The 26,906-nt window shown below is 40.7% G+C and overlaps 1 protein-coding gene across 1 annotated transcript in view; it reads right to left on the reverse strand.

Annotated features, from left to right (window-relative positions):
* Positions 1 to 26,906, reverse strand: part of NEK11 (NIMA related kinase 11) — a gene marked incomplete at its 5' end in the record, with an annotated part of 156,372 nt that overhangs the window by 76,349 nt on the left and 53,117 nt on the right. Inside the window, 6 exons of the mRNA XM_081106198.1 lie at positions 7,462 to 7,576; positions 13,436 to 13,529; positions 15,590 to 15,709; positions 18,679 to 18,764; positions 19,752 to 19,830; positions 19,923 to 20,072. Coding sequence (XP_080962324.1) covers positions 7,462 to 7,576; positions 13,436 to 13,529; positions 15,590 to 15,709; positions 18,679 to 18,764; positions 19,752 to 19,830; positions 19,923 to 20,072 — 644 coding nt within the window. The remainder of the gene's footprint in view (positions 1 to 7,461; positions 7,577 to 13,435; positions 13,530 to 15,589; positions 15,710 to 18,678; positions 18,765 to 19,751; positions 19,831 to 19,922; positions 20,073 to 26,906) is intronic.

Raw genomic sequence — 26,906 nt, forward strand, 5'->3', positions numbered from 1 at the left:
AGTATTGGATCACAGAGGGTTTATCCGAATACTACTTTACACCTACGCATATGGAATGACCCAAATGAACGACTGTGGCTTCTATGGAGAGCTGCCTTTCAGGGCTCCTTCCAAGACCTGCAGATCAGCTGCAAGGGCTGCAGTGAGCGGACAGCTCCGGAGGCCTCTGAGGATCCGTGGCGCATGGAGCTGGCAGGGACAGGAGGGCACAGCACTGCTGCCCAAGGTGGGGCTCCTCTGTGGGAAACGTTTGATCCCCGATGCCCCACTGGGCTGTCTCAGGACTCCAGTGAAGTCTGAGGCTCTTCATACTCCTTCTTCCTGCTCACCTTTCATAGGGGTCAGGCCTACCTACTCCTGATCCCACGCCCTTTACTCTTGCAACAGAAATTACGCTCAACACATCTCTGTACTTGTAAGTCTGTCTTAGTGCCTGCTTCACACAGGACCCAGCTGCCACACCATCAGTAAATAAGTATTTTCACAGAGAGGCCCTACCAAGCCCATTAGAAAACAGTCATTTACCAATGAAAGAAGGACAGGTGTGTACCTGTAACTCAGACTGTACTTTATAAAACCCTTCACTCCCATTAATGTGTATATTTAGCAAATACATGAAGGCATCTGGGAGAATTACTTTATAGTGATGTGAGCAGCTCTATTAAACTAAATATTATTCTACAGTTATTCCAGAAGAAGAAACCATATTTTTGCGCTGTTGGTGGCTTCCATAAGCCATTATTTAAATGTAAGGGTATCTACAAAGAAGGAGGCAATAGGTAGGGAGCTCAAAAAGCCTGCATGGAGGCTTTCTATTCCCATGCCTCTGAAATCCCTCCTTTATTTTTCACATTCTAGTATCCACCTGGGCCATTCCGCCATTGAACTTAGAGTCTAGTTGAGTGCTTTTCAAACTTTAATGTACTTATGAACCCCTGAGATTTTGTTAAAAATTCATCTTCTGATCCAGTAAGTCTAGAGTGGGGTCTGGGATTCTGCATTTCTAACAAGTCCTCAGATGTCAGTGATGTGGTCCCCAGACCTGCCTGGAATAACAGGGACTGGCTGGTTGCTCTCAGCTGCTGTGCTGTGATGCCCATCTACACTGTGAGTGGAGCTCAGGGTACCCAGCCAATTTGAATCAATGAACACTGTCAATATAACAGGAGACATGCTTTTACTATAGTAGCTACTGGGTTGAACTTTGAGCTGAGAGATCAATGAATGTAGGAGTGTGGTTGACTGAGAGTAAAAAGCAAGAGGTGAGGTACGGAAGGAATGTCCTCAAGAATGGAGGAGTTCTGGAAACAGGTGAGAACATGGCCTGGGAACCTGTTAGCACAGTCAGCAAATGGTCCATTCTCCTCACCAAAGACACGGCGCTAACGGGGCCCAGGGAAACATTCAAAAACATTTTCAAAACCTGCGTTTTCTTAACCTGCAGTCACTTTCTAGTCCTCTTGAATACACCACTGAATCTTTCATCCAGGGTGCCATGAATTCAAAAGATTAGTCTTGTGCAAAATGTGTAATTTCACAAATAAAAGAAGGCTAAATATATAACTGCAGACTATTTGTTCATAAGCAACCGCTTATAAAAATTGTCAAATGATTATATTTTAAATGGGGTTGTGGGGGATGCAGATAGAGGGAGGCGGGGAGAGGGGCAGTTAATTTAATTCTGTGTTATCTGGAGCCAGAAAACAGGCCCCGTAGAGTTAAGCTGGGGAGAGGAGTTGGGTTTGTTCATTGTTCTTAGATTCAAAAGAAAAATTAACCTGAGATATAACAATGGTAAAGTCACTTTCATCTCTGCTACCCAAAAGGCTCTGGCGCAGTGAGCGATTGCAGGCGTCTGAAACTCATCCACAGATACGCACTTTGCCAGATAACCTTTAATAGCAGAGGAAATTCCCATTAATAATTTTAAGCCAGAGAGAGAAAACCCAAACAAATCAAGGAGTTACCCAGAAAGGGGGATCACAGTTAGCTGTGAAGCGGGGTGTGTAGAGTTACACTGTACGTCTATAAACTGTATCCTTACATGTGGACGCCCATGTAAGATGAACTTATGAAGAACTAGTCCTGCAACCTCATAGGCGAGCCTAACTGGTGAGCTACAGATGCTGGCACCTTCGCAAAAATACTTCCGCAGACAGACAAAGAAAATAATGATTTTTTTTTTTTTTCCAGAACAAGTCCAATTCATTCTACTGCTCACACACAGACACACTACTATGAAACATGACAATCATTTTGGATCGTTTGGTAAGTTTCCTATTTTTCTATTTTGAATATTTTTTAGAAGCAAGAGAAAAAGAGAAATTGGAAAATGCTATTAGTCATGCATGACAAAAGGTATTAGATACTAGTGTTTCTTGCTGGATTTTTTATATTCCTAGAGATGTGCTTTCAAAAAACGAAAGAGTTTGACAAGATGCTGAGACTGATGTGGCCCTCACTGCCACCAAACCAAACATAAAGCCCCTTTAAGAAGATCAGAGAGGACAAATTTAAATAGTTCACAAATACCTAAATTAAAGTCTGCCCTAAACACCAAAGCAAAATATTTCAATCACTCCTGTTACAAATTAGCATATGGATCAGAGGTGGTTATCTGCTGGGAAGCTGACACTGTCCAATATTGCTACATTATTTTGGTCTCCAGGGGATGGGTACACGTGCCCTGCGTACAGCTGTTAAACTTCCCTGCATGGAAAACAATTTCATCGACTAAAGGAAAACCGGACCACGGCATGTCCAAAACGCTGTCCGAAGCATGCATTATATGAAGTTTTAGTCTGTTATAGTTTGTATTCTCTCTTACTTTAAAGCTATGATTGACGCTCATTTAATTTTCTGCTTAATTGATTATTTCCAAACCTGAAACACAATAGTCCAAGCCAGGCCACTTTAAGGAAGCTCTCTGCCCAGCCAGCAGGACCCTGAGTTTAGTAATTACTGTATAATTACTGTATAGTTGGCTAAGGGATGGACCATGGGACCACACCCAGCTCTCCCAGGTGAGAAACTTATTTTGAGAGGCCCAGGGGTGCAGACAACCGATGTGCTGGCGGCTGATTCCCTCTTATTCCTATTATGCATGATAGGGCACAAGAGTGAAGTGGCTGGTTGGGCAGGTGTTATTCTGCATCTACTTTAATTTTTCATATTAGATATAGTCTTTTAAATTTCAGTTAGAGGCACCTACCCAGCTTGTCATGCGGAAAGAACACTCTAAATTATTAAATATGCCCCAGGGTGGAGAGTCAGCACATCTTCATTCAATATTATATTTATTCTAATTATCCTCTAGAGCTCAGAAAATTAGGGAGTAACCGCAGAAGTAAATATGAGAGTCAGGCGAAGACACAAATATAACTCAGTGGAATATGTGATAAATAGGAAATAAAACCACCATCAATTTATGTTTATAAATCAAGCCTTTAAGTGATCTAACGCTCTGGAAGAGGTGGGGCATCAAGGCTAGAGAAGTGGCATTTGGTCTTCTGTCCTGGGGGCTAATGAGCCAGGCAGATCCGCAGCTTCTCTATCTGGGCTGGGCTTGGAGTCTGGGCTAGCACTCTCTGTCCTTTTGTGCTCTATTCATTGGAGACCTCATGGCATTGCTCCCTGTCATGCAGCAGATGGTTTTGATATTCACACATATTGTTGTATTTACTGACAATTTTTTCATTTTTCATTGGTAAGTAGTAGTCCATTGCATGGATAAACTATACATTTGTTTATCCATTTGCCTGTTGATTGACTCTTAACTTGTTTCTAATTTTTGGTACTATGAATAAAACTGCTAAGAACATTTGTGTCAGAGCTTGCAGACATGCTTTCACTTCTCCAAGGAAACTATATACAGGTGGAATTGCAATCCATAGATGTTTTCTTTTCTAAATTAAAACAACAAAAATATATCATTGTCCAACAGAGTTTAAATCACCTTATTTCCATTTGGACAAGTAAAAGGAAGAGATGATACTCCAAGTCATAGAGCAGCCCACAGTTGGAAGGGGCATGTGGACTTCCTTTGGGCAAGCAAAGTATGACCTTCTTGGGTCGGAGTTTTCTCCTAGCACAGAGAAGGGGCTTTTTAAAAAATAATTATTGATTTTAGAGAGAGGGAGACAGAGAGAGAGATAGAGGGGAGGGAGAAAGAGAAACCTCAGTGAGAAAGAGAGAGAGAGAAATCAATGTAAGAGAGAGAAACATGCCTCCCATACTCACCCCAACTAGGGATTGAACCTGCAACGTAGGTATGTGCTCTGACTGGGAATTGAACCTATTATTCCTTGTTGTACAGGCCAACACTCCAACTGCGCCACACTGGTCAGGGCAGGGAAGGCGCTTTTATGCTCAAGGAGTGGGCGAAAGGAAAATAAAGAGGCGATAGCTGGTCAGGCTGTCAGGAGGCAGCAAGGCCTTTGCCAATGAAGCCTCCTCATTTGCACAATCAGGTTGAGAGCCCTACTCTGAGTGGGAGTCTCAGATTATCCCAGCTTTAAAAAAAAAAATGCTACTCTGAAACTCAGCTGTGAGCTTCTGAGATAAGGCTAAAGTGCAATGAAGTGCCCAGCAAAAATTAATAATGTGCAAGAAATCATCAGCATTACATATGAGGATTTAAATACTAATATTTAAAGGGGTAATTTCTTTAATGTTCTATTTGTGCTTTCTTTTTAATTATAATAGTTTTCCATGATTCTGGTTGGATTAAATCAGCTATAGTCAAGTAAATGCCTATCGAACGTAAATTTTGTCTTACCCTGTCTTCTTTCCCTGCAACTAAATCCTTACATCTCAGAGGGAATTTTTCCATTCAACATCAAACACTGATTAAACATTTGGTGCAGGAACTTAAGAAGTGACTGTGTAATTTTATTTTACATGTACACGCTAGATAAAAAATAAACAAACAAAGAAACCTTCCTCTGGGTGCTGAAAGTTTGGAGGAAATCTTCTAAAAGCCAAAGAGAATCGGGGAAATGACCTCTTCATGGTTCATCACCATGTGCCGGAATCCTATGTCTCAGAATCTCAGGATTAAGCTATGTGCGCACTCATCCTCCTGTAGTTGCCCTCCATTCCTCTCATCAGTGATCGACCTGAAGGTTCCATTTTCATAGTTCTCAGTCTCTCTTTTTAATTTAATATTTAAGAGAGAATAGAATTTAGAGAATACAAATTTACAGAGAGGAATAAATAAAGGAATTATTTAAAATATTTTACAAGGAAACTGGCCCAACTAAAAATACTATGTGATTTGGGATCTTACAGCTTCTTATTCTGGACATGCTATATGATGGTCAAAGGCGTACACGGGATCATTTCCAGTTTGGCTAGTATATCAATACATGGTCTACCATACTGACACCCCAAAAGGAGAGGTAAGAAGGACACCAGCATGGGTCTGCCGGTGGCCGCCGGAACCTGTGGCAGGGCTAGCTGAGGAGTAATTTGGCTACTAGAGCTTACAGTAAAGACATAGAGGCACACAGAGTCCCTGCCTTTTGAAAGTCTAATGCATTTGGCATGTTTGTGATTCTTGCAAATCGACTGCTCTTACCTACCACCTCCAAATTCATACACTCCGATGGCAATGGAAGGGGTGCTGCACCAGTAAGCAGGAGCTTTAGAGTCCTGGAGCAAGTTACTTAATGTCTTTGGCTTCTCAACTATAAAAAGAGTAATAAGTACGTTTCATCCTCACAGCCAGAGGCTAGGCCCAGACCTCTGCGTCCTAGACTACCCACCCACTCAACACCCTGTCCAGAGGCTTCTTCTTCACAGATAGCACTGGCCACCGAGCAACACACCATCCAGATCAGGTGCTACCCAAGGGCCTAACTCTCAGTTTTATATTCTTTGAAAGAAAGGCCCATGGGATATTTCTATGCTTCCAAATTCTATTTGTGGAAAATAACAAGTTGTAGGAAAGAAACGACTGAAAGGAGTCTGAGATACAAATCCATCTGATGTACATATTTGTCAATGACATCTGCTACCAGAGGGCTGCCACAACACCATTTTAAAAGTTGGCAAATGCCAACCTAAAGGGCAACAGGTGTTAGTCTCCTTACAGCTGAAGCCAGCAACACCAGCTCTAACAGTTCAGTCAGGGAGACATCAAATTTGAACTTGGGCTGAGATGACCAACCAAGCCAACTTTCACCACCTTCATTCTCACTTTGAGAAGAGAACGCAATTACTGCCAGAGAGAGCGGTTATCCCATTAAGTAGCCCTTCTCATGGGAGAATGCACCTCACAGAACTCCAACAACAAGGAGCATAACTGGCCAAGGGCTCAGCTGCTGTGCTCTGAAATTTATCCCTGCGTTCTCCCAGTGGCTACTGCGCCTCCCCACAGGCTACTGCCAGAGAGCAGCAGTTACAGAATCAGGCCTTTGCTGGCTGGCTTTGCTTAAGGCTGACTTCCCGATGCCTTGGCTGCCCTTGTCTGCCTAAGCAGACTAGTTCACACCACCAAACTCCTCTCTTTGCACTTAGAATAACACTTGAACCATGGTCTGATGGTTCTTAACCTTTCCCCCCTCCTTTCTTATTTCCTTTTATGCAAGCATTTCCCCTAAGATTTTTGTACTTTTAGTACAACTTGGCATCTGCTTATCAGAAGTCCAGACTAATAGATCCTTCATTCATTTATTTATCCACTCATTCATTTATTCAAGAAATATTTACTGAGTGTCTACAATGCCCTGGCACTTTGTCCTAGGCACTGGGGAGAGTGGTACAAGAGTGAGAAGATCCTCCTGTCACACCCCTCCTCTTCAGAGTCACCAGGTACTCTTTGGCTCTCACTGTGCTGGGCACTGAGCTAAGAGCGCATCCTGTGGCCGGTCTCATTTGTTTTTCACAACAACCTTATAGGAGGTATTATTGTTGTTTCATGGATAAGAAGAGATTAAATTGCTAGAGGCTTCCCTGATAGCCAGGCTTTTTACTCCCAAACTCTGTTTTTCAACCATTAGACTATGATGTTTCTCCCCTATTGGGTGACAGCTCTGAGGACATTTTTTCTGGCAACGATTGCACATCTAAATAGTTGATTTTCCAAAGCCTGACTTCATTTCTTCACGTTAAATTTATGAGGGCCAGAAAAACCATTTACAGAAGAGAGAAACGGTGTTTCAGAGCACTTACAGTCCTACACTGTTTCAAAGTCGGTGAATGCCATATGGTTAACCCAGGAGAAGAGGTCCCTCACCTGATGCGAGTTTCACTACTACGGAGAAAATAGGAGGGCAGAGACTAACCTTGGCTTCTCTGCTTTCCATCCTGGTCACAGCCCACCTCTGACAAAACTGATGGAAGGAGGTCACACACATCCCAGGGCTGCTCTCTGCGGCCAGCCAGGCCTCCTGCAGGCCCACTACACCAACCCATGTGTCAGCTGAAAGCACCCTTCTGAATACTGATGCACACTCCTACCACGATCTCCAAGGTCAGCTATGGCGTCCTCTACACTTGGCTCAAGTGCACCGAGGTCTGGGCAAGGGATGGGCCGATTCCCAGGCAGGTTCTCTGAAGTCGGGCCATCAGATTCCTTGTGGGAGGCAATTAACCGTTTGTGAGAAACATACAAGTAAATAGCGCTACCACAAATGAAACAATATTCTCATTTAGAAAACTATTTGAAAACAGAAGCCTACCTAATCCTCTCCCTTAAACATGTTGACATTTTCAAATTTCAAGAAGGCAGTGTGGGTTAGAGAAACTGCCTTCAATAAACTGGGCAAACATTTGGGGCCTCCCGAGGCCTCAGTTTCAGGGCCGTGACCCGGGCGAGGCAAGTGGAAAGCCCAGGGTGCAGAAGTGAAGGAGACACTGACTTTCAGGTTCAGTCGGGAATGCCTGGTAGCTGAGAACAAGTACCTCCTTCAAATTTGCACCCGTGGAATCACCCTCGCCTCACTCTAGTCCAGCCCTGCTCAGTTTCCTCATCTCAAAATGTGAGGGACTGATTCGGATGCTTGCAAACTCCTGTCTAGCTTTAAAAGTTCTGAGTCTATAAATTCCGATTTGCTAAAAGAATGAGATCTAAGAGGCCACATGAAAGAATTCATACTTCAAAAAACTTAAATTTCTCAAATACATCAATAGGTGTTTCAACGTCATTTCACTTTATTGTAGTTGTACGTATGTGCGTCTCTGTGTGTGTTGTAGTTGTACGTATGTGCGTCTCTGTGTGTGTTGTAGTTGTACGTATGTGCGTCTCTGTGTGTGTTGTAGTTGTACGTATGTGCGTCTCTGTGTGTGTTGTAGTTGTACGTATGTGCGTCTCTGTGTGTGTTGTAGTTGTACGTATGTGCGTCTCTGTGTGTGTTGTAGTTGTATGTATGTGCGTCTCTGTGTGTGTTGTAGTTGTACGTATGTGCGTCTCTGTGTGTGTTGTAGTTGTATGTATGTGTGTCTGTGTGTATGTGTTTACAGCCTAGAGCTGATGCTGACGTGACCTGTTTTCCCTGATGGGTGGCCTCCGTGGAGAGCTACTCCACGAGTGTTTTCTTATTAAAAACAGAAAGAAAAGTTCTAACTCGGTTTTAAATGAATAAATAAAAGCCGTGACACACTGTGGGGCAGCGTTTGTGAAAATACAGTCAGAAAATATCTTTAAGGCGTCCGTTGCTTGTACTGCATAATCATTGTTGCATGAGGTGAAATTGATCTCAATTTCAAAGCATCAGGGATAGCACACAGAGAACTTTAAGAACAAAGGGCAGGGGCTGCATGAAATGAATTCTATGTGGACTTCAGAAGTGATTGGAAAAGAAGCATTTGGACTCTCAACTGACTTTGATTTGCGGAGGTTCTCTTTGAGGAGAAGAGGTAGGATTGTTGTAACTTTCTCTTAGAAAGAGGACTTGATCTGATCTTTGGCCTGAATTACTATTTCATGTATGGAGACCTGCTCTGCTGTGCACTTTTCACAGAAACCCAATTCTGATACCTCCTTGCCAACCGTACATGCCACAGGAGAAAACGAAGATTGGGCTTGTTGTGTGTATGATGGTGTCTGGTTGCTTTTAAGCTCCCATCCTTAAAGAAACAGTGCCCGACCTGATTCCACATTCTGACTGCCAAAACAAAAGGCCCTGTCAGCGAAGGTCTGCACCACGCAACAAGCCACTGTCCTAAACGCCTCACATTGTTTTTATAACATGTTTAAGAGGTGACACAGCCAGCCCATCCCCTCCCGTAACTCTGATTCTATCTCCTACAACTGCTTTTGAAATATAAAGTGGTTTGCTTCAGCCAGCAAGAGAGAAGGAAGAAGAAGCGCCAATGAGATTAGGAAGAAATTAAATCATAAATATGAGTATGGGCAATGACAGGAACCTTTTCCTTTCCTTTTCTCCTTTATCACGTTTTTCTTTACTGTCTTGCACCTGATTAATTCAATTTCTTTTTTATAGTTTGTTTTATGTTTTTCAGCTCAGCGATGCCTTTCCTTGAGTGTTTAAAACCCTTCAATCCCTCAGCAAAGTGTTTGGCTTCCTGTTTTCTCCCTCCTTTGTTCTCTGAGTGTCATTAAACCTGCCTTGCTCTTGGGCCTGTGAATATGATGAAACTTGCCCCTTCGCCAGGCCTCCAACCTGCATCCTCCTTGGAGGCGAACAAGAAAGCTTTCCCTCGGTTGCTCTTGCTTTTCTGCTGTTCCCATTTAGTGCCTTTTTTCCTAGAGAAATTGCAAGGTCTCTTTGTAGGTGGCTTTTCCAGGTCTTCCCTCATCTGAAGGTGACCTGCTGCTGTCAAGAGCCCCCTGCCTGTCCACTGAGGTCCTGGGCCAGCAGCATCAGAATCACTAGGAAGTGTGCTAGGAACGCAGCCACCCAGGCCCCACCCCAGACCAACCCAGCCAGAACCCACATTTCAACAAGACCGACTGGTGATTTTGAAGTTTGAGAAGCAACGCTCTAAGCCACAAGAATTTGGAGGAGAGCCAGGTACTGTGGATCTGAGAGGTCAAAGGTTTTCCTGAGAAGAGGTGATATTTGAAAGAGAGGAGGTGGGATGCTAGCAATGGGCCAGCGGGAAATGACTATAATTCAGTGGTTCTCAACCTTCTGGCCCTTTAAATACAGTTCCTCATGTGGTGACCCAACCATAAAATTATTTTTGTTGTTACTTCATAACTGTAATGTTGCTACTGCTATGAATCATAATGTAAATATCTGATACGCGGGATGGTCTTAGGCGACCCCTGTGAAAGGGTCATTCGACCGCCAAAGGGGTCGCGACCCACAGGTTGAGAACCACTGATATAATTGGACAAGAGACCTGTGGGTGAGGAGTGGGCAGGGCTAAGCAACCCTGTCTGCAGAACTGAACCAGCCAGAAGAGGGTCATATTTTTCCCCCCAAATTATATTTTTATTGATTTCAGAGAGGAAGGGAAGGGGAGAGAGAGATAGAAACTTCAATGATAAGAGAGAATCATTGATCAGTTGCCTCCCGCGCCTGCAGCCCAGGTGGTGTGCCCTCCCCGGAATCGAACTGTGACCTCCTGGTTCACAGGTTGACGCTCAACCACTGAGCCATGCCAGCGGACGAGGGTACTATTTTCAAGGCCACATATCTACTTACAGCATTTCCTGCCCTCATCATAGGCAAACTTAGGAAACAGGTTTCTGGAAAGTTCAGGGCCAAAGATTGGTGATACTGAGTCTTAGAAGAACAAAGAATGAGCCAACATCTTTGTCCGAGACAGCATCAGGCCCTTCCTCTCCTGCTCCTGCTGCCCCTGGAGCTGGAAAGGGCAGAGCATCGGGAAGCACTAAGCAGGCAGTGTGGAGTGGGGACTTCATAAAATCTTTGCGAAGTCCTCTCTGAGTTGGGCCAAGATCTGGACTCTGCTCCCTGTTCCATGGGATAACATACAGCTAACAAGTCTCCTGAGATTCTGCCTGCATTATGGCCTCAGTCGCATCTTAAGTTACTTGAGGATCCCCCAATGACCCTGGTTTAAAGGAGGGACGAGACCTAATGTAGTGTAGCTGTTTAACATAGACAATAATCATATCAGAAGTGAAAAAGAACACGAAAATGATTATTTTGAAGGATCAATAAAGAAAAGCAGGCTAGCCAGTGTTGCTCAGTGGTTGAGCGTCCACCTATGAACCAGGATGTCATGGTTTGATTCCCGCTCAGGGTACATGTTCGGTGTTACATGCTTGATCCTCAGTAGGGGGGGGGGGTGCAGGAGGTAGCCAATCAATGATTCTCTCTCATCATTTAGTTTTCTCTATCTCTCTCCCTCTCCCTTCCTCTCTGAAATCAATAAAAAAATATATATTTTTTAAAAGCAAAAAAGTTAAGTAAATTATCTGACACTAAAATGTAAAATCATACTTGAAATTACATTTCTGTTTGCCATGTGGTAACTTCAAGAATAAAGTTACTTCATTTTTTTTAAATTGAGATAAACTTGGTTAATAACATTATATAATTTTCAGATATACAAGATTATAATTCAATGCCCGTGTACTCTAAAAATATTACCATATCTGTACTTGTAAATGTCTAATCTTAGGGGGTAAAACCCCTTAGAAGCAGGGTTCTCTGAACATTTCATAAAAAAAGGTTCTAGTTTCTCTCAGCTGATTGAACATGTAGTTCACACATATTAACAAACACAGAATTCTTATGTCAGACTCCTTGTGAGGACCTGTGGGAATTTGCAGTTCTGGACTTGGGAGGAAAGATGAAAGACAGAGGGTAGACAACACCCTTCACAAGTTATGATTTCAGGGCCTAGAAAGGGTCTGGGGAGCTAGAGAAAGGCACTCAGGCACTCAAACAGACATCAAGTGGTGGCATCAAGACCTACTGCTGACCCCATGCCCTTCCAGCCAGCACTTTCTCTGTCTCCGGGGCCTGCAGCAGATCCCACAGCTGGCTTCACGTAATAAAGTGGGCGATGGGTGGAAACATGGGGGGCAGGATTGAACACATATCACCAACATCCTGACTCTCTGCAAAAGGAAGTTCTTCCTTCCTTCCCACAGAGGGAGACTCTTAAGGTTAGAAAAGGCTGGGCCCCCTCTCTGGTCCAACTTTGGTTTTCAGAACTCTAAAGCAATCACAACCACTGAATAATTGAGAAAGGTGAATAACCTCTCAGAGGGAGGCAGAAAACACGTGTCCCTAGGCTGTGCCTGGCTGAGAGTGAGCTCCGCCGGGAGCTCCTGCACGCCCCCGATGTGGAGCCTCCGATGACTGAGCTACAGCAGGATGAGCACCCCCACACTCCAGGCAGGGATCATCCCCACAGCCTCAGGGGGCTTCGTTCTTCCTGCTGGAGGAGGAAATCTCCCTCAGATGGAGGGATCACCAATGAGTGAACAAACAGAATTTGAGACAATAAAAATGACTCTTCTTTACCAGAAGAGCTAGGGGTTGATGTCGATGTCTACGTGCAAATATGACCCTGAAGAAAGACTGCTTTAAGTATCAGAGCTGATACCAAGGCCTATTTTTAACCATTAAAGAAAATAGTATTTGCTATCCAGGGTCTTGGGATACAGAGGATATGAATTTTGGGTTCATTTTATGTGAATCTGAAACCCTATTTATTATTGGCTATGTATGTAATTCTTCAAAGTTTGAATGGGATTATTAACACAAGGCAGGTTATATATGGGAGACAAAATAAAATGGGAAGGCATAAAAATTAAGTATCTCTCTCACATCGATGTTTCTCTCTGTCTCTCCCCTCCCTTCCACTCTATCCAAAAATAATGGAAAAATATCCTCAAGTGAAGAACAACAACAACAACAAACAACTAAGTAAAAAAGAAAACAATGGCCCTAACCGGTTTGGCTCAGTGGATATAGCGTCGGCCTGCGGACTGAAAGGTCCCAGGTTCGATTCCGGTCAAGGGCATGTACCTTGGTTGCGGGCACATCCCCAGTGGGGGTTGTGCAGGAGGCAGCTGATCGATGTTTCTCTCTCATCGATGTTTCTAACTCTCTATTCCTCTCTGTAGAAAATCAATAAAATATATTTTTTTAAAAAAAAGAAAACAATGGACTAAGGAGATAAAGCAATAATAGCATGGCTGAAATTCAAAATTAGATGCAGACACATTTGTTCTGCAAAGTCATAATTTTAACTCATCAATTGTTCAGTCAGCCCTGATCACCTTGTACACAGTAGGTACTCGATATTTGTTGGATGAATCAATTGCTCCATCTCTAAGTGCAGCTGCTTTGAATCGGTGTAGGCATTAACTGTTGGCCTACATTCTAAAATGAACCCCAGTTAATCTTCCCTGGAATTGGGCACAGTTGATATGGATCCTTTTTTTCCTACCTGTCCCTCTTTCTACCCAACTGGCCACACGAATCTGAAAAATCTGAAGCAAGAAAAGGTTTTATGTAACATGTAAAATAAGAGTACTTACATGGAGCACATCAACAGTTAGCTGCTGAAAGTTCCGAGATCTCAATTCCTGCATTCGTTTGTTATTTTCTTCGTATTTTTCTTCCACAAGCTTTCTGCAAATGTAAAGGAAAATAGCTGCAATGTGCCAAAACCACATCTCTATTATGGGTAAGTGTGATCCCTATTTCAACAGGCAAGGTGGGGTGATGGAAAGCCAGGCCAATGGGTCTTCCTCTCATGCAGATGTGTGTGCAGTGCAGCACCCACTTGATTCCCTCTAAAGCACACACAGGGATGCTCTAGGACAGTGGTCGGCAAACTCATTAGTCAACAGAGCCAAATATCAACAGTACGATGATTGAAATTTCTTTTGAGAGCCAAATTTTTTAAACTTAAACTATATAGGTAGGTACATTATTATTAACTTAATTAGGGTACTCCTAAGCTGGCCTTTGCTAAAAACGTCCTCAATCTGATTGACGTACATTCGCTGAGGTCGACCCCTTCCAACTCTCCCATCCACACTCATCTTGTATACTTGTTTCGTCTATCTCCTTTCGTTCATCCTCTCTATATGACCAAACCATCTCAACATACCTTTCTCAATCCTCGACACTACATCTTCTTTCACTCCACAACGTTCCCTAAAATTAACTTAATAAACTTTACTTAAAGTTTTAAGTCAACTTCACACTGTACGTGCGTGCCCGCTTGTGGTATTTTGTGGAAGAGCCACACTCAAGGGGCCAAAGAGCCGCATGTGGCTCGCGAGCTGTGGTTTGCCGACCACTGCTCTAGGACTTCTAAAACACAGCCGACAGTACTGATCCCTGGGTGTTCTCTGACTGTAATGAAATGGGGGCGGGGGGGGGGTGTCCCTGATACCCAGGACAGTGCCTACCACATACTCGATAACTGCTTTCAGGATGAAATAAACACATAAAAAAGGACATAGAGCAACATTTCAAAGAATTTATAGAAAAGAATATGAGACTCGCTGTGGAGGGGAAGTTTTCTCAGACACATCTTCCCTGTTTTCTCTACTACAGGAGAGTTGAATTTAATAGATCTGTTACTAAACTGGAAGACTGATTTGAGTTCTTGTAATTACTTGTGTGCTAATTTATACTTATGTTTTTTGAAAAATCACTGAACATCCATGTGATCAAATTTTCTTGTCTATAAATGGATACGTTATAACCCTTCTGACAACAGAGCCATTTTCTACCTAAAACACATAACCATTCTCAAATCCAAGATATAACCATCAAAAACAATTCCGATGCGAGTCTTTCTTAAAATCAGGACCAACTTCACTTAAAAGCCATTGCCTTTAAATAAGGAAAACATTAAATGTCATGTAGAAGATCTATGCCTTTCTTTTGTGTATAAAAACAGTTTTAATGTAAATATTCTAATTACCAGAGATAGTTCCCACCAGCAGCATTGCCCAGAGCACAGACCTTCTAAAGGGCTTCACTTGACAGAACAGAGCTCTGTTTCCAAACGACTAAGGCCAACAATTTCCTGCCACTACCTTCTTCTCCCTGTAGATGGGTCAGGTCTCCTGGCAGAGGGGATGCAGCGAGCATCTAGGGTAGCCGTGGGCAAACTACGGCCCGCGGGCCGGATCCGGCCAGTTTGAAATGAATAAAACTAAAAAAAAAAGACCGTACCCTTTTATGCAATGATGTTTACTTTGAATTTATATTAGTTCACACAAACACTCCATCCATGCTTTTGTTCCGGCCCTCCGGTCCAGTTTAAGAACCCATTGTGGCCCTCGAGTCAAAAAGTTTGCCCACCCGATTCTAGGGAATGGGGACCAGGTCCTGAAGTCGCCCTGTCACCCTCTCACGGGGCTATGTCCAGAAGGTGTCAGCATCAGTGAGGCTTCATTTGGAGGCTGCTGATATTTGCATCACTAGTAACCTCCCTGATATCCCATCATTCTTTTCACACAATCCTAATATTAATAATGCCTGGCATCCAACCACACCCATGGCTCAATGACTATCTTTTGAGGGAAGGAGTGAATAAAAAAATAGATTACATGTATCATGAGTGCATGCATTTTGTTATCTTGTTTTGTCCTTGCTTTTCTTCAATGAATTCCTTCAGAGGCCTGGGAAGTGGCCAAAGGGCTGAAATGCCCTGAGGACAGGATGCTTACTTCAGCTTGCTGGCTTTCTCATCAGCTGCCTGGAGCTTCCTCAGCCGCATCCTTTCTCTGGGGGTCATTTTCTGCACCTCAGAGAGCGCCCGCAACGTCTGCAGGTGAATCTGCTTTTGCCTAGAGAAAATACAGATTCTCTGCACAGAGCACATCCCAGACAAGCTCAGAAAAAATTAAACAAATATTTTACAGAGGATCATTACACTGCTGAGAAGGGGAAAGCATCTCAAGACATGCCAGGCAAAAACTAATAAAGTCTGGGTAGGTAATGAGCCAGCCAGGACTGTGGTTAATTGGCAATGTTTTTCAAATTAGATTTTTGTTTAAAAGCAAATTATGTACTTTCCACATTTCTGCTCATTTCATTGCTTACGACTGCTTTTCATAATGTGAGAAAAATTAGGATCTTGGTCATTAAGAAGTAAATAGACAGGCAGACTAATTCGACCCTGTGGCTAGAACAGTCTTTGGAAATAAGCAGGGTTTGAATGTAGTGTGCACCCTCATTCGTTAGATCTGTAGCTTTGGGCAAGTTACTGAACTTCTCGGAAACTCAGTTTTCTTATCCATAAAGAATGGGTTATAAAGCAAAATAGAGGCAGACTCATAGATAGAGAGCAGGCAGACAGCTGGGAGTGGGGAGTGTCAACAGGGTGGAGGGATTGAGCAAAAAGAGAGAACTCATGGACATGGACGACAGTGTGGTGGTTACATGATGATGGGGAGTGGAGGGGGATGGGTAGAGGTGGAAGACAGCATAGAGGGGATAAATGGTAATGGAAAAAAAATTTAATTTAAAAAATAAAAATGAAAACACAATGAAGAAAAAAGAATGGGTTATAGTGAGTATTATATGAGATAATGTATGCACAAAGTCTGGCACATAAAAAGTATCCAAAATGATAGCATGCTAATAGCTAAATTTTATTGAATATGTCTTATATTCTAGGCTTAATACAGTAGGTATTTTCCTGGCAGCACTGCATAGTGGTTAATCATATGGGTTAGTAAGATTCTCTGAGTTCAAATCCTATACGCCTTCCGGGAAGTTACTTAGCATCTTTATGATCATTAAAAAAAATAATATTGCCAAAACCGGTTTGGCTCAGTGGATAGAGCGTCGGCCTGCGGACTGAAAGGTCCCAGGTTCGATTCCGGGCAAGGGCATGTACCTGGGTTGCGGGCATATCCCCAGTAGGAGATGTGCAGGAGGCAGCTGATCGATGTTTCTCTCTCATCGATGTTTCTAACTCTCTATCTCTCTCCCTTCCTCTCTGTAAAAAATCAATAAAGTATATTAAAAATAAATAAATAAATAATAGTACCTGCTTCATATGGTTGTTGGGGGTTTAAATGAGTACAGTCATGTAAAGTACTCATAACAGAGCCAAGCATATGGTCATTACCCCCAAAATGTTAACCAATATTATTAAGAACCTTATCTTCAAAGAAATGTGGTTACACTAATCACGTATTGAAAGGTCTACAACCACATTCTCAGTGACATTTGTTTCTGTACCTACTTGCAGAACAAAGTAGGAAAGTGATGAGAAAATTGTAATGACCATTGTAGGCAGGTCTCATCCCTCCAGAATACCGCTCAGACCAGAGCCTCCAGGGGACGTGCAAGTTTCAGGAATATACATCCCTTATAACACCAAACAGCTCTCCTTAAAGCATAGTCATAGATCTTGAAAATAACAGTGATGATTTGAAGTCAATATTTCATAATGTGAAATACCATCCAAACAACTGAATTCTAGAACACAATAATTGTAAGCAGTATTTCATAATTGCAGGGCTAAATGATAACTAAAATTAGTCCAATACTTAAAAAATAAGTTCTTGCTCACCTGGTGTTGCTCAGTGGTTGAGTGTCGACCCATGAACCAGAAGGTCATGGTTCTATCCTAGTTAGGGCACATGCCCGGGTTACAGGCTTAATTCCCAGTTAGGGGGGCCTGATTCTCTCTCATCACTGATGTTTCTACCCCTCCCTCCCTCCCTCTCCTTCCTCTCTCTGAAATCAATAAAAACATTTTAAAATAAAAAAAAATAAGTTATCTACTACTGTCACATCTCCAATTAATAAAACAAAAGAAAATTAGAATATCCAGGCTTTCTTGAAAGAATAGGAAGTACCCATGAAAACAAATGTCACAGGAGTGTGGCTATAAAAATGCACCCCCCTGAGGGGCAGTCTATTTTAACTGGAGATCATGCATTAAACAAAGGCTGGATATCTTTGATGGACCAGTATCCTCAGCTTGAATGTCAAGATGGAAAACAAACTGTGCAGTAGATAAACCATGGGACAGGGCATTAGAGAAGCATGTTTGTGCTACTTGGCCTTGAAGATCAGGCTAATGAGGGCTACTGTTGTCTTCCACTGCCCTGCAGAGCTCCTTGGGCCCTTACAACATTAAATAGAGAGCTTTTTCAACAGCATTATACATTTGGTCTTTATAATCGGTGCCCCTGGAGCTGTGCGGTACGCAGCCTACACAGCGGTGCATGGCTGTTCTGAAGTAACCTAGTACTCTGGGCTCTTGCAAGTGACAGCACAGACATTTTGATGAGGTAGGTGGCAGCAGTTAGGCCAGGAAATAGTTATGGCTCCTTTGAAAGACACATTCTCTAGTTTTTAGATATATCTCAAGAAAGTGAATTTTGGCTTATTTTCAGTTGTCACAGGACTCCACTATGTTGTCCTTTCAATAGATACTCTGGCAGCTCCCATTGAACAAACAACATGTAAAACCCATTTATGCTTCCTATGGAAGATGCCTTAGCATATAGATCACTAAATGTTTGAGATTTTAATTTCTCTATGTACTTACAAGGCAACTGCAGAGCGACCCAGCAGATCTGTGAGCTGTACGGTGGTTTAAACTTTCATGATTTCAATTTGCTGCCACCTGAGGGCTTTGGAACGCCAAGTTACTGACGCTCCTGAATTTCTTGGCAAGACTTAAGTGAATTTGAGGATACTCCATGCAGACAGCTTAGCACTAATAGATATTTAAAGACAAATGCATTTAATATTTATGCTCAATGGGCTTTCTAAAAACAAGGTAATTACTTACATGGCATTAATTATATGAGCAGTTTCCTTCTGACAATTCAAATTCTTGTCTTCTGGACTCATTTCCGAATATCTACAGATCAGGTGCTGAAAAAAACAACAACAACCTTGACACACCTTAAAGACTCCTCTCCAGGGATGGAAGGATATAAAACTACCAGGCACCCTTTTTAATTTGCACTATTACTGACCTTATCTGGGAGCTTGAAAACAAAACCCACAGGGAGCTATTTTTCCTTCTATAAAGGGTTACAAAACATTACGTGGTAGCTTATGCAACCAGATCCTGAGAGGCCTGGCTCCTGCCTCCCTCTCCAAGTCCGTCTTGCACTGCTGTTCTCTCACTCCCTGCTACCCGGGCTAGGGCAGGCCTTCCTTCCGCTCCAAGAACACACCAGCTCTCTCCACCTCTGGCTCTGAGGTGGACAGTGTCCACACGCCCAGGGCCACGACTAGGGTGAGACGAAAAGGTATGCATATTCTTAAAGGCAAATGAATGCTTTGGAGTCTTATTAAATATATTCATAAAATTAAAGGAAATTTGCCTGAGGAATTTACATTGTAAAAGGCTTGGACGGTTAAAAAACAAAAACAAAAACCCTCCTGAGAGGGTACCATCTGCTTTTTTCTTATCACGGGAGGCAAATTCTCTACATCCAATTTCCTAATTTACAGAAAAGCAAAATAAACTCACCTAATCAACAAAAAGTATTATTGAGATATATGATAAAGAGGTGGGGTAATAACGGCTCGGTGAAAATCCCAGGTTTTGTTATTAGCAGCATCCCATTCTTGGCCTAGCAGGGACATATTTACAAAGTGTTGAAGTCAGTAAGATCTAGAAACCAAGAGCCCTAAGGGGGGATGTTGAGTTTAGGCAGAAAACCGTGATCCCAATATCTGGGGCACGAGATTGTCCTGACTGATAATTTCCCTCGGCTTTAAAAAACATCTTGTGCCTCTCTTATAAAGGACTCTTAATGCCTCTTATTCCCACAGCATAGCTTCAAGCCCTAGAATGTATATCAATGCTAATTAATATGTGCTTCCCAGTATTCCTTTCATTTTAAGTACCTGTAGCTGCTCATCAATATAAGGGATTTTTAAAATTTCTATAGCAGATGGTCTCAGTGAAGGGTTCTTGTTCAACATGCTGTAAGGTTCAAAAAGAAAATTATTTTTCCAATGAACCAAAACGTAAGTAGAATTTAAAATTGTTTCCGTGACAACACATTATTTCCATACCGTTCCATGATGGCATTCAGTTCTCTTGGGTATCTCGTAGGGAGAGAAGGAGTGTCGCCTTCAACAATTTTTAAAACAATGGACAAGAAATTGGAGCCCGTGAATGCATGATTCATGCAGCACATCTCATATAAAATGCATGCCAGAGACCTGAAGACAAAGTCAAAGAACAGAAATAAGGAGCAAATGTCCTCTTTTTAAGTTTGATCATCATACAAAACCTCAGAGGTGTTAGGGCATTGGTTGTAAGGCACCAACATATGCTTCAGTCATTTGTTTAAAAGCCTCAGTTCCATAATGTTCTGTTCCACTCAAGTACATGCTGACTACAAAAAGAGGAAAAGGTGAAAGAAGAGAGCACAAAATTAAGTCTGAATGGCCAGTTTTTGTCAAAGGAAAGCAAACAAACCAACAGGAAATGTCTGCACATAGTAGGAACCCAATAAATATTTGATCAATGTAGTTCAAAGTTTCTGAATTAATTTCTATGAAGGAAAAATAAAATGCAGTTAAATATCATCTTCCTAAGACAGTTTTGTGAATGTTACATATGCAAAGTAAAGTTTTAATTTATCAGCCTAATCTTCCCCCTAATGTGTATCCAAGCATTTTGAAAAAGAAATGCATTCTTTATTAGTTTTTTAAAAAATATAATTCATTTATAAGTAGGGTGGAAGAACAGCTACTTGCAGCTCACATGAAAATGTGTAATTCTCCCTTCAGGGGTATGAGACAGAATATTAAAATTCTAGATCAGTCCAACACTGATTTGTGCTAACCATGCAAATCAGTAACTTCTAAACCAACAGAATAATCTTACAAATAACTCTATGTAATTAAGAAAACTAAGGGGGAAATTCCTGCCTGAACTTAGTATTAAGAAAAAACTGTACTTCTCTTGAATAATGGATTAGTCTAAATCTTATGGGTACTTTGAATTATGTAACTGGCCAAGCTCCCTTTTCATGTTACTTGCTTGAAAGATCAGAATAAATTTACAATCAACTTTATGTAAGTTGTGTTTTATGTAACTTTTAACATTGTCCTGTTTCTCATAAAAGGCATTTTATGTATAAATAAATACATAGATGAATATCATATTTTAACTATTTTGTGAGTGTTCAAAAAATATGCATTTGTAAGAGGATATACACCGAGAATGTTTCCATTCCAGCAAATAATAATACATTTTATTTATTATTATTTGGAAACGAAAAATTTCCAACTGATTAGTACTTTCCATATTACAAAGCACTTACATATATGTATATCTCAACAGAGCCTCATAATTTCACAGTGATTTCTCATTTTATACATGAGGAAATTGGCTCAGGAAAGTTAAATGACTTGGTCAATTTCATAAGGCATTTTTCTTTCCAAATGCTGGACTATTTCCATTACAGAATGTTAGAATAAAGGAGAATGTTAGGAGAAATCACATGATATTGACTAGAACACCAAGATCAATGTAAACATTATAAAATATGAACATATTTGTAGCTTAATAAATTTTGCATCCATCTGTAAGACTGTTGAATGGTATCTGGTGTAGTAGCACATATTTAGATTTCTATACCAAAAAAAAAAAATTCCTTCAATAAAGGTAAAATAAAGGCGTTTTTAGACAAACAAAAACTGAGAGAATCCATTGCCAGCAGGACAGCACTAAGAATTACCCTAAAAGGGGTGCTTCCAAAGAAAGAATAATGGCCTCAGAGAGGCACAGGGATACAAGAAGGAATAAAAAGCCTAAAGAAATTCTGTGACTATGTACAGATCAACATTCATTCTATAAAAACAATATTAACAATATATTACAGGGGTTAAAAATTATGTAGAATAGCCCTGGCCAGTATAGCTCAATTGGTTGAGTATCATCCTGTACACCAAAGGTTGTTAGGTTCAATTCTCGGTCAGAGCACATACACAGGTTGCAGTTTGATCTCAGGTTGGAGTGTGAGTGGGAGGCAACCAATGAATGTTTCTCTGTCACATTGATCTCTCTCTTCAAATAAAAATAATTATGTAGAATAAAATTTAATGGAAAAAGAATATAAAAACATAAGGGTTCAAAAACATAAAGGGAGTTATGTCCTTTTATTCCTGGGAAAGTGGTAAATTTAGAAACTTCTACTAGACTATAAGGCAAAGATGCATGTTATAATTGTTAGGGGATATCACCAAAAGAATAGTAAAATAATGTATATACACTTATATAACTAACAAGTTACTAGAGGGAAAAAAAACAAATATAATTTTAAACCCAAAGAAAGCAACAAAGGAGAGAAAAAAAAACCATGAAACAAGTGATATGTATATAGAGAGCAAATAAAATGACAAATAAAAATACAGAGTAATTATATTAAACATAAATGGAAAATACTTCAATTAAAAAGACTAGCAAACTGGGTAAAAACAATTACATACACTCAAAACAAACCTTAAATATAAGAACACAGAGCTGTTCATAGAAAGAGATGCACCACACAAATACTTATTAAAATATTGCAGTGTAGCTATACTAGTATCAGGCAAAGTAGACTTAAGGCAAGAACCACTACTAAAATTAAAATGGTGGATTAATAACATATAACCATTCTAAAACTCAATAAGAGTGTGTGTGTGTGTGAAGTAAAAATTGACAGAATTAAGAGAATATATAGACAAATTCACAATCAAAGTAAAAAGACTTTGACAATAGCTGATAGAACAAGCAGACCAAAAAAAAAATCAATAAGGGTAGAGAAAATCCAAATACAAAGACCAAAATTGACAAATTAACATAATTTTTTATGAACTATTAACATAATTTGTTTGAATCCCAACAATGACAGAATCCAGATTCTTTTCAAGGGCACACAAAGCATTTTCCAAAACTGAGCACAGTCTGGGTCATAAAGCAAGCCTCAACAGATTTAAGGATGGCTTTACTGGCAAATTCTTCCAAACATTTAAAAATAAAGAATATCAGTCTTAATCTCTTCATTCATAAAGTCAGCATAATTTTGATATTAAAATATAATAAGGATATTACAGGAAAGGAAAATTACAGGCCACTTATTTATGAACAGTAGATTTTAAAAATCCAAATACACATATACACATATTATAAAGAGAATATGGTGATATATTGAAAAGATTATATATCATAACCAAGTGGATTTTATTTCAGGAATACAGGGTTGACTTATATTTGAAAGTCCATCAGTGGAAAATACCTCCTTATAGAAGAGAAAAATTCTATCATCTTGACTAAAGCAGAAAAAGCATTTGATAAAATTCAAAACCCACTTGTGTTTTTTAAAAAAGGAGAAAACTCTTAGCACACTAGAAATGGAAGAAAACTTCCTTAATTGGGTTTTTAAAGCTATAAGGACATATAGTAAATATTATGCTTATTGGTGAAATATTGATAGTTTATATTTTTATTTTAAAATCAACAAGATAAGGATGCCTACTATCATCACTTCTATTGAATATTGTAATGAAGGTGCTACCCAGAACATTGAGGGCAGAAAAAGTTCAAAAATCTATATATATAAAAGCCTAAGCAACCAAACAACCATTACAACCAGTCAACCGAACGAATGGTTGACCGGTCGCTATAACGCACCCTGACCACCAGGGGGCAGACACTCAATGCAGGAGCTGCCCCCTCGTGGTCAGTGTGCTCCTATAGCCAACCTCCCATGGCTGGCCAACCTCCTGTGGTCCCTCCACCCATGGCCAGCTGGCCCCCTGATCAGGGCAGGGCAGTCAACCTCCCAAAGTCCCTTCCTCCAGCTGGATGGCCCAAATCAGCCCCAATCAGGACTGGGCGAGATGGGCCCTCATTGGCCCTGATCACCGGCCAGGACAAGGGACCCTACTCGTGCACGAATTCGTGCACTGGGCCTCTAATATATGCCAGTATATAAAAAATAGAAAAGACATTAAACTGTCATTAGGCATTTCAATATGACTGTGTACATAAAAGGTCATTTCAATAAGCCTGCAGCACCACATTTAAAAAATAAAATTAAAAATATTATTTGCATTAACATCACACAATGTCAAATACCTAGTTAAAAATCCCATGAAAGATATGCAAGACCCTATACCATCATCCATGATACATTGCTAAGAGAAATAAAATAATACCTAAAAAAATTGAAGGAGGTAGAGGGATATATCTATATGCATAGGTTGGAAGATTCAATGTTATCAAGTCATTTTTTTCCAGAATGATCTATAGGCCTAATGCAAGAGCAATCAAAATACTAGCAGACTTTTTTTTTTTTTTTTTTGCAAGAATTGACTGGCTGATTCTAAAATTTATATGAAAATGCGAAGGGATAATAGAACAGATTTGGAGGTCTTATATAACCAAATACACAGTTCAAACATATGTTGTTCAAGGGTGGACTGTACTAAGGTTTGAAAAAGATGTGAAATTACCTGGCTACTGAGATTATGGAACAATTAGAGGCTGACTCAGTAACCACTTAATTTTGATACAAGACCTTTCTCTTTTTTCGAAATCCTTCCAGCTACACTGAAGGCATGCTGCTCTCCACTTACCCATTTCACTTTCACTTGGTGATAATGTGCTTGCACTAGAGCACATGTTAAAAGGCTTCCTTTATCAGCCAGTAACTTATGGGCAGAGACCTGCTATGGTCCCAGTGCACCTGGCCTAGAATGGATACAGGTAACTGAAATAAGAGACAACCTGATTACAGAAACTGCCATTATATATTGGGATGAAAGATTTTTTATTATCCTGGTAAAGGTTTTCAGACCTATCTACTATGTATACTATTATGCTACTATCTGTATACCCATGTACCTCTGGTTTTTATTTTCTTCAATTTCCAACCAGACATTTCTATATGGGAAGGATTATGTCATTTCAAAGCCATCACTTCCATACTTTTTGAAGATTTTTCTCTTATTTGACTCCCAGGTCTTAAATCTAGCAACATGAAAGCAAGGAAAGGGGCTGGAGGGGTGAGTTGAAATAAATAAGTGAGAGGTGCATTTTACTTAGAAGTCTATGATTTGTATTCTTTTCTTTTTCCAAAATACAGCCAACTGTGAAGTAAGCAAATACATCCCTGAGGGAGGGAATGTAGCAGTGAAAGGGAAGGCTGGGATCAGCTGCATGTACAGCGTATCACACCTGAACTCCATAAACTGGCCATCTGCTCAAGTCAACCAGAACTGCCCACAGGATCTCAGAAGCACGGGCTCATGATGAATTGCAAATGCAGCTCCAGCTTTGTCTTGTCTCCGGGTAACTAAATTTACCCTTTGAAATCTGCTCAAACTCTGCAAAGAGAAGCTTACCCACAGTGCTGCAGACCTCTGGTTGACTGGGAAAGCTATATTGATCTTTTAAATAATACATATTTTTATTTGATGTAATTGAGAATCATCCTGACACTGATCTAGAAGGCAGTACACACAATTTAAGCAGTTGAGTAAATAGAAAGTTAAGACAAGAGGAGTGGGTTTTGCTTTAGTGTGTGTTACCCTAAATAAAAAGTCTTTACTAGGTCAACATAAACTCCATCTAAATCAGAGGTTCTCAACCTGTGGGTCGTGACCCCTTTGGAGGTCAAACGACCCTTTCACAGGGGTCACCTAAGACCATCAGAAAACACATATGTAATTACGTATTGTTTTTGTGATTAATCACTATGCTTTAATTATGTTCAATTTGTAACAATGAAATTGGGGGTCACCACAACATGAGGAACTGTATTAAAGGGTCGCGGCATTAGGAAGGTTCAGAACCACTGATCTAAATGTAATGAAAGACATTGGGCTGCTTGAACAAATAGTTAAGAAGCAATATTATAGAGCAACTAGCTGTTTACTAAAGGCCTGTCATGTCCCAGAACCTTTACTGTTTTCTCCCAAGCTTTAATATGCATACAAATCATGCAGGGGTTTTGTTAAAATGCTGACTCTGGGGGAAAACTTGGGGAAAAACAATGGCTACACTGGAAGTATAGTTTCTGGATCTTTCTTGAATCCCCATGTAAAACAGAGAGAACACTTAGCTAGCAAAATCAAAAACCATGGCCAACATTTTCAATAAATTTAGATGACAATGTGTCTCCTCAGACCTCAAAATACAAGCAAAGTGAGACAAATACAGTCACCATGCGACCCACACAGTTTCAGCATCTGTGTGAGAAGCAGCAGCAGGAGTCAAGGAGGTGACTAAAGGACCCAGGAACAGAAGAACCTCGCGGAAAAGCACAGTGGGCCACCCTAGGAACAGCAGCTGAAACTGGGATGGGACCTGCCCAAGTAAAAGCTGGGTGGATGCAAGAAAACCCCAGGGTAAGGCCTGAAGGGGGCAGCAGAATAGCTCAGGACTGTCCAACAGAATTTTCTACCACAACAGAAATGTTCGATATTTCTGTATACAATTATCAGTAGCTACATGTGGCCAATGAGCACTTGAAATGTGGCTGGTGTGTCTGAGGAACCAAATTTTTAAAAGAATATTTAAAAGGAAAAGGAAAAGCTCTACTTCCACCATATCATCCCAATATACTATCATATTTTGAGAATAATCCATAAAATGTGAGAAACAAAGTTTGGGTGCATTTTATCCTGCTTATACCAGCTCTTTCTGACTACTTCCTTTCACAATTGAGCTTTATAATATTTGAAGGAAGATAATCTCATTTCCCTCCCTGGTGGGGGTCCCATGTCCTTCATACCATAAGAATTTGGCCAACGGAAGAACGAAGACAGGAGCAATATGGTTTCATTTTGCTAAGTGAAAAAAAAAGCAGATTATAAAATTATATAGAGTAGTTATATTTTATAGTAACAGATATACTTAGATTAAGTATATAAGCACTTAGCACAATGACTGTCAAGCACAGAGTAAGCACTCCAGAGAGAGTAGCTATTTCTGGTTCTGCTGCTGCAGTTGTTTCAGGACCTTTTTTTTTTTTAATATATACTTTATTGATTTTTTAC

The sequence above is a fragment of the Myotis nattereri genome (assembly GCF_964212035.1).
Source record: "Myotis nattereri genome assembly, chromosome: 14".
NCBI classification, from domain to species: Eukaryota; Metazoa; Chordata; class Mammalia; order Chiroptera; family Vespertilionidae; genus Myotis; species Myotis nattereri.